This window comes from Perognathus longimembris, chromosome 1 (genome assembly GCF_023159225.1).
Source record: "Perognathus longimembris pacificus isolate PPM17 chromosome 1, ASM2315922v1, whole genome shotgun sequence".
Lineage (NCBI taxonomy): Eukaryota > Metazoa > Chordata > Mammalia > Rodentia > Heteromyidae > Perognathus > Perognathus longimembris.
Genome location: NC_063161.1, coordinates 82566818 through 82582382, shown reverse-complemented (window position 1 = coordinate 82582382; position 15565 = coordinate 82566818). Strand labels below are relative to the sequence as shown.

At 34.3% G+C, this 15565-nt stretch overlaps 1 protein-coding gene across 3 annotated transcripts in view; it reads right to left on the bottom strand.

Moving 5' to 3' along the window:
- The window catches only part of Ercc6l2 (ERCC excision repair 6 like 2), an 84484-nt gene that overhangs the window by 50861 nt on the left and 18058 nt on the right, over nt 1-15565 (bottom strand). For all 3 annotated transcript variants that reach the window (XM_048331087.1, XM_048331106.1, XM_048331096.1), the window contains exons 3-9: nt 15323-15442; nt 12470-12663; nt 10416-10577; nt 9871-10078; nt 6947-7087; nt 5392-5505; nt 3646-3765 (exon numbers count right to left, since the gene is read on the bottom strand). In XM_048331087.1, coding sequence (XP_048187044.1) covers nt 3646-3765; nt 5392-5505; nt 6947-7087; nt 9871-10078; nt 10416-10577; nt 12470-12663; nt 15323-15442 — 1059 coding nt within the window. The remainder of the gene's footprint in view (nt 1-3645; nt 3766-5391; nt 5506-6946; nt 7088-9870; nt 10079-10415; nt 10578-12469; nt 12664-15322; nt 15443-15565) is intronic.

Here is a 15565-nt window from a genome sequence, read left to right as displayed (position 1 = left end):
ATCTTTTTATTTTTTTCTAAGATTGAGGAATAAAGCATTAGATAATACATTAAATGCTATTCATCAGTGAAGAAGTAAAGTTCTCAAAGTCATATTTCATCTCATCTGGCGTTAATAACAAGGAAGCATTTTAAATTATCGGCTACACTTAAATGGATTAGTTTAATTTCCAATATACACTTTCTTTAAATCTACATGTTGAGAAACTAAATTATAGAGCAGCATACCTCTTAGGAAGTATTTAAACTGTCACTAGCTAGATGTCATGCAATTTAGGTTCTATAAGTCTTAATGTTTATTTTCTTAGAATAACCAGTTAGAAATACACTTCTTCTCATTTTCTACCCATTGTTTCTCTATTTATGGCAGGCCCTGACTTCCAGATTGAATTTTGACCTCAAAAGGCCAATAATCTGCTCCACACACTTTTTTTTTTCCTGAAAGTCCAAAGCCATGTGTATACAAGGAATACTGTTATTTTTAAACAAGCATTCCTACATCTGGCAATGATAGCTCTAAAATGCCATGGAAAAGCAATCCACAGGGGGAACCAAGAAATTACAACCAGTATAACATCTTTAGAGGTTGTACAAAGGGGTTACCATTCAACAAATCAGTTTATAAGTTTAAGGCATCTTAATTGATGCATTCTCCTCCAAACTTTCATCATTCCCCAATAAATGTATTCATTTGTTTATTTAATACTAAGTTAAACTTAGGGCCTCGTGCTCATTTGGCTGCTTGCTTGGTTGTCACTTTACCACATGACCCACACATCTATCCTGGTTTTCTGCTGGTTATTTTGGAGACAGTTTTGAGGTCATTTCTACTCAGTTTGCCTCAAATAGAGGTCCTCTGGATCTCAGCCTCCCAAATAGCTAGAATTACAGGCCTGAGCCACCAATGTCTGGTTGAAGACACTGTAATTGACAGATTATGCTTAGGTTTGTAGAACTGACTAAGAAGTACAGACGTTTCCTTATATTCCCATTTTCTGTCTTTACTCTGCCCTTTCCTCATATTTTCTCTTATTAATGTCTTTATGATAATATAAACATTTAAAAGGTATCACATATTGTTTGTATGTCTATCAGTAACAATTAAGAATATTGGTGTTTCTTTAACATTCTTTTTATTTTTTTATAATTTTTTTCTATTTATTGTCAAAGTGATGTACAGAGGTTATAGTTTCATATGTTAGGCCTTGGGTACATTTCTTGTACTGTTTGTTACCTCCTCCCTCATTTCCCCCTCCCCCTTCCCCCTTCCCCTCTCCTCCCATGAGTTGTTTAGTTGGTTTACACCAAATGGTTTTGCAAGTATTGCTTTTGGAGTCGTTTATCTTTTTATCCTTTGTCTCTCGATTTTGATATTCCCTTTCACTTCCCTAGTTCTAAAACTAGTATATACAGTTTCCAATGTACTCAGATAAGATACAGTGATATTGCGGGTACAACAATAGGAAGGGGATACAAGAGGATCATCAACAATAGAAGCTACGGTTTCACATGGCATGTTGAAAGTAATTACAACAGTGATATAACAGTCGTTTTCATAACATGGATGGTTCATTTTTATTAAGGTCACAGTTTCCATTAGAGTTTACTCATTGTCTTGTAGTTCTGTGGGTTCTGACAAATATCATTGTATTTGCAATTATAGTATTATACAAAATAATTTAACTGTTTAAAAAATTTCTTGTGCTTCACCTATTCATTCTTTGTCCCTAGGATTCTTGGAAACAACTGTTTTTTTCCTGTCTCCAGGGATTTTTCTAGAGTGTCATATAGTTGGAATCACAGATAGCCTGCTCAGAATGTCTTCTTTCATTTAGCAATATGCATTTAAGGATTCTCCATGCATTTTTAGTTTGGTGGCTCAATTCTTTTTATTGCTGAATTTCACTGTATGGCTACATCACAGTTTATTAGTTCACCTAATGTTATTACGGTTGCTTCCAAGCTTTCTATAAATAAAGTGAAGTGAGGTTCTTGCATGGATTTAAGTTTTAAGAGCTTTGTGACAAACCACCAAACTACCTTCCCCAATGATGGAACCATCTCATATCCCACCAGCACTGAGTGAGAGTTCCTCACCAGTGTTTGCTAATGGTTTTATATTTCCAGATCAAAGTATCACCAGATAATGTTGCTAATCAAGTTATAAGAAACATCTCCCAAATATTTTATTAATAGTTTATTACTATCAATCTCTGCTTCCTCAGAAAATAAGTAAATTATCTGCTTTCTTCCTGAGTATATCTCTAGTATATCCAGTCTCCAGTAATGCTTTGTGACTGCTTTATTTCCTCCTTCTAACAATTTGAATAAACATTAAATCTACCCATTATCTTATTTGGACACTATTATTCCTGGACTTTTGAATGAAAGTTTGTTTTAAAATAAATTTTCAATAGATGTATCAAAATATAATGGAAGAATTACAAAGAATAAAATTTAAATGAATATTGGTGGGTAAAGTAGTTTTCAAAGGAAGAAGCCATGATTTCTGGAAACATTCTACTGGTCTTACTTAGGAGACAGTAAATGCTCAATTCTAAAGTAATTGCGTTTTCACATTTTAAAAACTTTAATTCAGTAAAATGGATAAAAAACAGATTCACTATTATTTGGAAATATTTGGTTGAATTCTTTGTGTGGTAATAAATTACATAACACTCTCACTAATACAAACCTGTTTATTTAAAATATATAAATTTTTAACATAATCATTCTGAAGAAGTACATTTCTATATTGTTTTTTTATTTCATTGAATTTAAAGGTCCCAAGCAACTAAGCCCTGGAGAATATATCTAGATTAATTGCTAAAAGTATTTCCAGAAAAAACAAAACCTGACTTTGAATTACTTCCTTTTTATTCCTTTTGCCAAAAGATATAATTTACCTTTTCCTTAATTGTAACATAAAGTCGAGGCATGTTCTAGAAAAAGCTATGAATTCATAAATAAAGGTTCTTGATAGTTATAAAGGCATTGAGCAAACTCATTTTGTTACAAAGAGGCTAGAGGCTGTCAGCATTTCCTGTTGCTGTCATGGGCAATGCCCAGAGACCTGGGTCATAGTTGGAGAACCTAACCTTGCTTTTCACACTTCTCCTTCAGTAATATATCACCAAGAGTGACATGGCTATAGGTCCATTCCCCTACATAACAAATGCTCCCTTGCAAACTTGTAATAGAGGTCAGCAAGCAAAAACAACAGGCAGAAAATGTACAGACATAAAGGCCTTGCCCCAAATGAACTCTTGAATAAGTTCCTTTCTGTAATTCTAGGCTCATGCCTGCCCCCCACATCCCCCGCCATCCTCCGTTTTAGCATTAACATTTACATTTCCAGTAGGACAGCTATGATACATGTGATAACAACACACATAAACAGAAGGTATAAGACTAGTATATCAGTAAGGAGAGTTTATATTTGAAACAACTGCCATAGAGAAGCCACCTATGTACACAGTGAACAAAGAAACACTAATAGAACTACTACAGCTGCTTACGGCTGTTTAGAGCCACTGTTTGTTCTGAATGTTTGAGCACCTGGTCTAATTTGTATTCCTGATGTACCACTGGATAATTTTTTCCGTATCATCTCTGTCTCTATTAATCTTGAGAGAAGAGCATGTACCTTCATTTTCCCACTGTATTTAGGATCAGAAAGTGTTTCAAAGGCTGCACTTTTGCTTTTCTGCACAAAATCCGGGAATCTGGAAAATACCTCATCACATATCCTTTTGATAAGTGTTTCCTTAAAGAAATGATAAAAAAAAAGATTTTAACAGATTTAAACCTCCATAAACTAAAGTCATTTGCAAAATAAAATTCTACTCAAGAGGAATATTTATTTACTTTTTAGATTTTGCCTTAAGTTAGGTAAATAATTCAGAAAATCTTAAAGTGGCATTTTAAAAATATGTAACTCTGATGAATTACTGATATGGCTATGAATTTTATCATTACTTTATTTTTAAGCTTTCTGAAACAAGGAGGCAAACATTCCCCAAAGAGTAAAAAACACTAATCAAGAGTAAATAACAGTAATCAAAGAACAATATTAAAGTCTTATTGAATTCCAAAATTTATTTAAGCAGCATTAATTGTAATACAAAAGGAAAAAATAAAATCATTGCATAAAAGTCAAGATATTTTTAGTTATGCTGTGCTCCAGGAGAGGATACAACTGAAATCACCAAAACAAATGATTATCTCTAAGCTTCAAATTGGAAATTACTCATTTTTGCAAGTTTGGGGAACAGTTCTAATAATTACCACAGACACTATAGGTCCTCTTTACCTAGTAGATTAGATAAATATAATTTATTATGTTATTAGTAGGATATAATTGGTTTATCTAATATCTTCATAATTACAACAAAAATTCTAGGGAAATACAAACATTACTGGAGGCAAAACAAGTTATTTAAGCTTAATTTTTTTTCAGTTTAAGAAGTGTCACATTTAACTGTTCTCTGATATGCCAAACTTATATCTAAAATACACTGATGATATAGGTTTCTAGATACTGACACACAGTGAAACCCAAAGAGGATACTCTTAAGAGAGAAACATAAAGGCACAATGCCTAAGTGCCTCATCATATTTATATAAAATTATATATATACATACACATATATATGTATGTATACACACATAGTGAAATGAGCTCCAAGATATGGAATTAAGAGATCTCTCTTATTTTAAAAATTATTTAGTTTAGTCTTTATTTTTTGATGATTTTGCCTTTTTTTCCTTATGTATAGTGTATTCAGTGCATATCTTCAGAAGGGTTGGGGGAGGGTACAGAACTTGAGTGAAAAAGGGTAAAAAAGTGCAGCAGTGGAACTCACTGGGCACTGATGAAAGTGAACTATACAACTTGTAGATGAAGATGGGAGAGAGGGACTGGGAGAGAAGGGAATAGAAGACACTGTACAAAAAGCAATGTACTCATTACCCAATTCATGTAATTATAATCCCTGTGTACATCACCTCTACAATAACAATAAGGTTAATTAAATAAATTAATTTTAAAAATCAATTAAACATTTAAATTTAAAAAATTATTAAGTTAATTAAAATTGATTTAAAAAAGAATTTACATACCACAAAAAGTGCCATATTTTTAACATCTAAATTTTACTTTTTTAAGAACAGTTTTACTTTATTTTGGTGCTAGGACTTTGCTTATGCTAGGCAGGTTTCTTCAAGTGAGGTACATCCCACAGCCCCCTAATTTTAAAATGAGCAAGTCAGTTTCCCCTTAAACTTCATATAAAAGAACTAAGGAATACTAGGTAAGACATTGTATTCCAAATATCAGTATCAATATTAAATATCTGTAACACCACAGAAAATGTAAAAGGCCAATGCAAACCTGATGTTTGGAGGTACCAGCAGCTTGCAGCAGCGCCACGTGGTTGGCTACCTTCTGGAGGACTGTAAGGTAACTGAGATACAGGCTTTTCACTGTTTCACCACGAGAATTGGTCTGCAACCAGAACAACACATGACATAAAATCTGGAAAGGGGCAAGCATTGCCGTACAACTAATTGCTCATATCATAAAAGATATAGCTTACAATTCTAAAACAATTCAAACTACCCAAGGACTGCTAATGTGCAATCATTTCTAGAGAATTGCAATATGATGACATTAAGAGAGGGCAGAAAGTCCTACTCCTGGAACTTACTCATCTTCATGGTAGCCAGTGATACCATTACTGCTGTGGAGTTCTGGTGGAAAAACTGATGAAGTGGCATACTATCCAAACCCTTTACCCTCAAATTAATGTAGCATTCTGGGCTGTCACAAAAATGAGAAGAGATTTTTTTTAAAAAACAGCTAAGCAAGAGCTGGAGGACTGGTTCATGTGCTGGGAGGAAAGGGTGGAACCTCCTAGGAAAACAAATGAAGTAGAATATGTCAAACGAAACAAATTCTTACCAGAATTGCTATGTGTATATAGATATGTGTCTGTGATATGAAAGAAATAAGTGAAAAAAAAAGGTAAGAATTACTGACAAAAAGTAGAAAAATACAAATGAATTTATTTGTGTGTGTGTGTGAGAGAGAGCACGCACGCATGCACACGCCAATACTAGGGCTTGAACTCAGACCCTCTCTTAACTTTTCTGCTCAGGGCTGGTGCTCTATCACTTACGCCACACTTCTACTTCTAGCTTTTTAATGGTTAACTGGAGTTGAGGGTGTCTCCAATCTGTCTGCTTGAGCTGGCTTGGAACCATGATCCTTAGATCTCAACCTCCTGAGTAGGTACAGGTGTGAGTAAACAATGACAGGTTGAATTTTTGTTTCTAAGAAAGCTTTCTTATTCCACTACTGTATGGCTTTTACCAAATTGACACTGTATTTGACATCAGAATTAATATTTAAGCCTGCAATTAGTAAGTTATATTGCTAGTAAAAGATAATGATTAATTTCCTGGCTGGAAGGAGGTATTCCTGAAAGAGATATTAAATTGCAGTTTCATTTATAAAATAACTTATTGAAAATACATCTGAATATTATAATTTGTATGTAGGCACTATCTGATATTGTAAAACAGTAAGCACCAGTGGCTCATACCTGTATTCCTAGCCACTCAGGAGGTGAGATATGAGGATAGCAGTTCAAAACCAGTCAGGGCAGGAAAGTCCATGAGACTCTTATCTTCAATCAGCCACTAGAAAACCAGAAGTGGCGCTGTGGCTCAAAGTGGTAGAGTGCTATCCTTGAGCACAAAAGCTCAGGGTCAATGCCTCATAATCAGCAACAACAATAAACAAAATCTACTTGAAACCTTTTAGTAACTTTCTAGAATTAAAGAAGTGTCTGAGAAAAAGTTCATTTCTGTGTGCTACTTGGTGACAATAAAAGATTGCTGTATAAGAAAAAGCAAAGCAGTAAGGGCACAGACACTACACTTGCCTTATAGCAACAATATCGTCTTCTTCGGCCACTGTTACAGGTACAGGGCTGAGAGGACTGAAGTATCAAAGTCACATCTTCTGTTTCTAACACAGTCTGATAGACAGCTTTCTGGAAATCTGTCAAAGAACAATAAACTATCTGACAGGGAAAAAAAGATGAATATTAGTCATTTTTTTTCAGAAATAAGAATAACAATCATAATGTATAATGGATTGAATAGATTGTATGCAGAAAATTGCTCACAAGCTAATTTTCTTTCTGGTGCATCATTATGACAATTTCTCAAAATTCTCTTCTCTGTTCCTCACCTTACACTACATGATGAACATTATAAGTGCATTTTTAACCTAAGAGTTTTTGCTTTTAATTAAAAGGAAATATGAAGAAACATGTTATCCGAATTACTTGTTTATTTTCTCAGTATATTCTGTGTTTTCTCAAAGGTTCTCTATCAGACCATTATGTAAATAAATTCTTAAAAGTTTAGACCACTGTATGAATAATAAATCCTTCCTGAAAATATTTGGAAAACTCAAGTAAAACATTTAAAACTTCATATTATTGAAAAGTTATTTGTATTTGATATCTTGCTACAAAGCTTAAGACTTTATATAATAAAGAATTAAGTAAATATACATAAAAGCAACACAAGTTGTTCTTTTGTGCCCAAATTCAAGACAAGAAGAAAATATGGTAAAACAATGTCACTCAGTTATAAAGAAGATCATTTGACTATATTTGATAGCACTGTAAATCAGTACAATTCTTTGGATTTTTTTTCTTTTTTTTTTTTGGCCAATCCTGGGGCTTGGACTCAGGGCCTGAGCACTGTCCCTGGCTTCTTTTTTTGCTCAAGGCTAGCACTCTGCCACTTGAGCCACAGTGACACTTCTGGCCATTTTCTGTATATGTGGTGCTAGGGAATTGAACCCAGGGCCTCATGTATACGAGGCAAGTACTCTTGCCACTAGGCCATATCCCCAGCCCAAATCAGTACAATTCTTCTAGCTGTATCTTAGAGTAATAGACTAACTATAGCCATAATAAGATACTGAGGAATGGAAATAAGAAAGAACAGTTATCTACTTACAAAAAATTTATATATTACCAAGAAACTATTATTGTAAATAATACACGTGCATTTAGCAGATATAGGAACGTTTCCAAAATGATGCTAGATTTTTTAAGTCTATAAAATGTGCTTAAGCACATTGAACCCCATCTTGAATAAAATTACATATAAAAGAACAAGGAAAATACAGAAGGTGGAAGTCAATTATTACAATATGAAGACTATTGTGAATTATTTACACAGTAATATTTCTTAAACCTTTCTTATTTATCATGCATTTCGGAGCAAAGAGTAAGACAGGCTTATTATTTCTATTTAACAAATGCAAAAAAAACCCCACATGTTTTTGCAAATTCAGCATATTTTTGCAAAGTGTTCCAAGTTTTACTTAAGTGGGAGATCCATTATTCAAGTCTGTAGTATTTCATTTCAGAGTTCATGTTTTAAATCTCTGAGCACAATTCTCTCTTCATATATTTATACTTTTGATATTCTAACTGAATAATACAGATATGTGTGTATATACAGAGTTGCATAAAACATTTTTTAAAAGTAGGAGTTCATAGGTATTTCAATACAAGCTTCACTTTAATTATCAACAGTGATATATCATGATATTAATCTTTTCAGCTGCATCTCAGTATCATACTTTCAAATCTACCTTTTCAGAGTAATAATCAATAGAATATCCTATGTAAGAGGATATTTGTTATGGCTTAAATATGAAATGTCTGCCATAGGCTCATGTGTTAAAACCTAAGTACCAAACTGGTGGTTCTGGAAACCACTAGATGAGACCACACTGGAGGAAGTAGGTCACTGGGGGGCAAGTCACTGAGTATCTTGTCCCTAGGCCTTTCATGTCTCCTTTTTGCTTCCTTTTCACCAGGAGGTAAACAAGTTTCTCTGCCACAGGCTTCCACACCCATGATGTTCTGCCTCAGAAACATGGAGCCAAGTGACAATGATCCCAAATAAATCCCAATAACAAGAAAAATAATTAATATGGTGTTTGATATGATTCCCCTTACTTCTAAGACTACTGACCAGGAATCTTTATTCCATTTTCTCACCTATAAGATTGAAAAGCTATAAAAGATCATTGAAAAAAAATCTTAAAAGTCAATTTAGACTTTATTAAAATAACTCTCTTAAAATTAATAACACACATTTCCTACAAATTCAAAAAATAGACTAGTCATATAACTGTAATTTATATAAAAAATTCTTAAAAACTTCTTAATCACTTTGGGAAAATACCTAGAATGAGGTAACAAAGAACATACTAGATGGTAGATAGTGCAGGAAGTATAGTATGTGAAAGAAAAACTGCTTAGAAAGAGAAGATTCTGCTTCATTAAGGAAGAGCTACATCAAGATTATTATGTTCGGGCTGGGATGTAGCTCAGTGGCAAAGTGCTTGCCTAGCAAGTGCAACGTCCTGGGTTCGATCGCCAGTACCAAAAAAAGAAAAGACAAAAAAAAAAAGATTATAATGTCCTCCACTGTCCAAAGCAATAGGGGTAAATGACTGTAGATTGTAGCCATGAGCAAAAATAAAACTTTCTTCCTTTTAAGTTGACTTACCTGTAGTATTTGTCACTACAATAGAAAAGCTGACCAACATATATAATAGCTAGCAATAAATCTCTTAGCTATCAGACTAGCAAGGAAAATATAAGAGTTCAACTAATGTTTCCTGCAATTTGCTATGTGACATTTCTCCTCTCCCAATGAAGAAAAAAGATCCTAAAATTATATTCATAAAATACTACAGTAGACTTCCTCTTAAAAAGGGAAAATTTTAGTTAAAAGAGACGAAATTAATACACATAAATGTAACCCTTACCCTGTCTTCCTTCTTAGGCAATTGATCCTTGATAAGAGTCTTAGTACGCCTAAGAAACCAGCCAGACATCCTCTTTGCAAGCATCTGCATGGCTTTTCGGCCAGTAGCTAATTCTCTTTTCGTTGCTGTGTGTCTCTGACCATGTTCTACTGGGTCAGAAAATTGCTTTTTGAAGTGGATCCTGGTACCTAGAAGTCCTGGCACAGCCCTTTTACAAAGGTAATAAGAAAAATGTTATAACCTTATTAAGTTATCTAAAAGAAATATCTAAGTTATCTAAAAAATATCTCCCTTTACTTGCTTATTGATAACAGCAAAAACAAAACAATTTCTTTATAACTATTTCAGCAGTTTTATAATTGAAAATGATGATGGAATTGGTGAGTTTTTGTTTTGGGGACCAAAAGCAATACATAAATACAGATGGGACACTGTATAACATGTTTGAGAACAAATACTTCTCCACTTCTTTTTCCCTCCCCAGGAACAAGATTTAGAAAGTTAAAGATGTATTCAACACTAAAATAAAATAAATTTTTGCTTACCAGTCCATAACACACCACAGTTCCTTCATGCTATTCTGAAGAATGGTCCCAGTGAGGCCGATGCGGACATTACAACGCAAAGCTTTCATAACTTCTGTTACTCTCGCCTTCGGATTCTTGATTCTATGTGCTTCATCCACAATGACAGCCGACCATTCCAAACTGCAGAGGAAGAAAACAAGGGGGAAAGCAACCAAAGAGAAAAATCAGTAAAGACACAAGAAAACTTGGAGAATACCTTATTTAATCTGGTCCAACAACTGCAAAACAAACATTTGATCAGATGTAAAACATTTTTTTAGGTTAAAAAAAAACCCCACAACAAGGTAACAAACAGTACAAGAAATGTATCCAATGCCTAACATATGAAACTGTAACCTCTCTGTACATCAGTTTGATAATAAAAACTTTAAAAAAAAGAAAAAAAACCCACAAATTATGTATCAATGGCATGTCTCCATATACTTAGTGAAATGGCCAAAAACTGTAAGATGGACAATACCAATATTAATGAGGCTATGGAAAAACAGGACTTGCACATATTCTTAGCAATGAAAAATAGTACAATTCTGAAAAATGGTTTGGTAGTTTGTTCTAGCATCCAACCTTCCTTTATACAGAAATTCTTCTACCAGGTGCTTACTGAAGAAACTGTCAACAAAAGACATATACAAAAATTTAATAACCTAAATGTAGAAAAAAGCTAAATATCTATCCTCAAATTGTTCTAGAAAAGAACAATAAATAGAACAGATGAATTTCAAAAACACATTTGGACACATATGCCAAATACGAGTATTTTTTTGTCTAATTTCATTTGTATGATGCTCTACAACTGCTTAGATTTTTATCTTGATTTTTATCATGATCAATCAGTGATTGTCTATGGTGAGGGTTGGAAAATAAATAGCTATTCATAAAGAAGGAAAAGGAAAAGTCTGAGATCAAAGTATTGTATATCTTGATTGGGATAGCAGTTAACACCACTCCCTTTTGTTTTTAGTGTTGATCCTGCCAATTTTGAACTTAGGGCCAGGGCACTGTCCCTGAACTCTTTTTGCTCAAGGTTAGCCTTCTACCTCTTGAACTATAGATTACCCCTGGATTTTTGTTGTTTAACTGGAGAGACTTCTCTGCTTGGGCTGGCTTCGAACTGAAACTCTCAAATTTCAGCCTCCTGAGTGGCTAAGTTTACAGGTAAGCACCATCAGTGACCATCTCAAGTATCTGTTTTTTTAAAACAAGAAATCAGCAAACTATAGCCATTGGGTACAGTGGCATGTACTTGTATGCTAGCTCTGTGGGAAGGTAATTTTTATCATCTCTATAATTTGCTAAAAAAATACTTCAGAGGCACAGTACTCTTCTAAGAATATAAGCCAAAATCCTCTAAGTGGCTACTGTTAGTGAGATGTTCTCTGCTTACTTCAGTGTTATTTCCTGTCAGTATCCTTCTGATACTCTAGATAACTGTTAGTTTCATTATGTGTATGTGTGTGTGTATTGCTCTACATTCACAGTAGATTGCCATATTAAAATAATTCATGACAAATCACTATCCTAGTTCAGAGACACCACATGCAAACACCTGTACTTGAGATTTAGAACAAGTATTTTCGGAAAGATATGTATATTAAGTTTAAGAAATAGAACAAGAACAACAAGTACCAGAGGCTCAGGCATATAATCCAGCTACTCATGAAGCCAAGAGCTGGAGGACTGAGGTTTAAAGTCAGCTCAGGCAGAAAAGTCTATGAGAATCTTTCACCAATTAGCCAGAAAAGTGTTTGACAGGAGGCATGGCTCAAAAGGTAGAGAGCCAACTGTGGGCAAGAAAGTCAAGTGAGAGTTTAAACCTGCATTCAAAACACACACACACACGCACGCACGCACGCACGCACGCACACACACACACAGAAATGAAGCAGAAACTACAGGAAATCTTATAAAATCCCAAATGAAGCTAAAGATTTTCTTTTACTGTTTTAAAATCATAGTATCAGGGACAAATAGAATTGATGTAAGTAGAATATTAGTGCCAGCAGTCTTATTACCTGTTAAGTTCATCCAAATATAATCGTAGTGTTTCATAAGTTATTAGAGCAACTTCACATTTCTGCTGCTTTACACGAATCAGTTCATTGTCTTTTTTGTTACCATGTAAAACAGTAAGTCTGAAATATCCCCAGGTATCCAATTCATCTTTCCAGTTGTAGAGGACAGAAAGAGGAGCAACTATTAAGAACATCTAAAAGAAAAAAAAATGATGGTTTTTAAGAAATGAAAACTCCAGGGCTGGGGATATGGCCTAGTGGCAAGAGTGCTTGCCTCGTATACATGAGGCTCTGGGTTCAATTCCCCAGCACCACATATACAGAAAATGGCCAGAAGTGGCGCTGTGGCTCAAGTGGCTAGCCTTGAGCAAAAAGAAGCCAGGGACAGTGCTCAGGCTCTGAGTCCAAGCCCCAGGACTAGCCAAAAAAAAAAAAAGAAATGAAAACTCCAAATAGAAACAATATCAATAGTGCTATATTTAATTCTGACACAGTAATAGTAACAACAAATACAACTGATTGATTGGCTATATATAATCATGGAATACTCTCAGAAACTGAGTTTTACTTAGACTGTTATTAGGACAAATCCTTGTCCAAAGAAATAGCTATTTTCTTATGACTATTTCTATTCCAAATAGGCATTGAGAGATGAAAGTGACTCTCTAAAGTAGAGAGAGAAAATAAGGATCCCAGTAGCAAATCCAAGCATCATTTTGGTATAACTAAATGCAATGAAAGCCATGGCTTTTTAAAAAGTATATGATTTACTAGACCACTCATTCCTTTTTCATTTGCCTAGTTCATGTCTCCCAGATAATCTCAATTTGAAGACATGAAAAATTCAGTGGAAAATTATACCTCACCTCTGACTAGTTCATCAAAGATTTCATTTATACTTATTCTTATATATTCTGCCTTTCCACCTATGACATGAATAGTTTTCCTTTTCAAACAAACCATATAAACCTATGGCAAAACATTAGACTTCTTCTGACTAAATGTGAAAACAGTAACAACAAAAACCCTCTTCCTCAACTCTACATCTCTCTAACTATAACTGATCTCAACTCCCCTCCTAAGCTATCGATAGCCTAGGCTATAGACTGGCTCTCAAAGGCCCAAGAATTAAAGGCTTGGTCCCCAGGGAAGGGGCATAACCTTTAAGAGGTAAGACTTTCAGGATGAAGTTAGCTCCTTGTTGGCATATCCTTGGAGGGAATATTGGGACCCTGGCAGCTTTCTGTCTCTACTTCATACATTCTAGTCCTCATGAAGTAAGAAGTTTCTTCTGCCAAGAAGTTTCCACTCTCAATATGACATGCTGCTTTGTCACAGGCCCTAAAGCAACAAGCCAAGTAACCATGAACTGAAACATTCAAAACTGGGATCCCAAATAAAGCTTTCCTCCTTATAAATCGTTTGGCTATTTTTTCAGGTGACAGAAAGTTGACTAATGTTGCTTCCAACTACAATTATGTAGTAGGGAATGCTACACAGTTGTAGATAACACATTGTGCATCAAACATTGAAAATATTTCAGCATTGAGGGGTGGGAATATGGCCTAGTGGCAAGAGTGCTTGCCTCATATACATGAGGCCCTGGGTTCGATTCCTCAGCACCACATATACAGAAAATGGCCAGAAGTGGAGCTGTGGCTCAAGTGGCAGAGTGCTAGCCTTGAGCAAAAAAAGAAGCCAGGGACAGTGCTCAGGCCCTGAGTTCACAGCCTAGGACTGGCAAAAAAAAAAAAAATATATATATATATATATATTTCAGCATTGAGTTAAGCACAAAGAAAACACCAAGGCTATGTTATCTGATGCAAGAAACCTAGAAATCAACAGCGAAGGCTAAGTTATCCTGTAATTGTCCTCCAATAGTATAGTTATCTAGAAATTCAGAAATCATTGATAAATTTATAAACAATGAAAAGACTAGTAATGAAAGCATGGAGTACAGTCAAAGCAGGACTCATTAATGCTCAGTCCTCCGATGGTTTTACTGGAATTTACTAAAATATAACATTAAAATTAATGAATTAGTCAGCTGAATAAGATATATTAACAGTGCATATTATAGCAATGGATTTACATGTATGTGTGTCTATGTGTGCAGACATATACATGGAGACAAACAGAAAAAGAGAAAGGAGGAAGGAGCGGCAAGAGTGACAACTGAGGCAATTATTAGCAGATTTTTATCACACCATCAATAAGGGTCTTTCTCACCTCTGACTTTTGTTCTTTTATTTTTATTTACTTATATTTTATTGCTATTTTAAAGGTGATATACAGAGGAGTTGCTATTTCAGAAGTCAGGTAATGAGTACATTTCTTTTTGGAAAATATCACCCCTTCTTTTGCTTGCTCTGATATTTGTTCTTACTGACATACTTTAAATATCCTTATAGTTAATTTTAGAATGTTACTTTTTTCTGTCTCTCTGCTATCACGAGACATGTAAGATATATACACACTCTATAGCGACATTCAGAACCAAAGAACAACAAAATCCAAGGCTAAAAATAATACTTTAACCCTTCAATACATAAAACACATTGAGAATCATCATCATGCTGTTTAGAATCGAACTGCATATGACAGGATATACTTATATCATTGAAAGACAATCTTTTAAATGATTTCAAGATGAGATTATATTTCACTATCCTAAAAGAATAAAATTGAACTAGTAAATGAAATTGATAATCTTTAAAAATGAGGCCAATATTATAAGTATTGGTGTATTAAATTTTTATGTTTTAAATTTATACTGTTATGTGGATTAAAACACGTCTATGTGCACTCAGAGTACCAGCTTTATGAGGTGAGTATTTCTAGATACTTTACCTTTTTTGCTATACAAGAAGGTTCCCTTTTCATACTTCTTAGTAAAAACTCTGGCATATTATTCACAATATCTTCACGAGTTCCCTTCTTATGCAAAACTGCTGCCAGAAATGAGATGACCTGGGGAGAAAAGACCTTTTCAGTCACTGTGCATAATTTACCATGATATACAATATTTTACTGTTTACATGATTTCCTAATCAATAAGATGTTTGCTAGGAATAAAAAAATTAACATAAAACA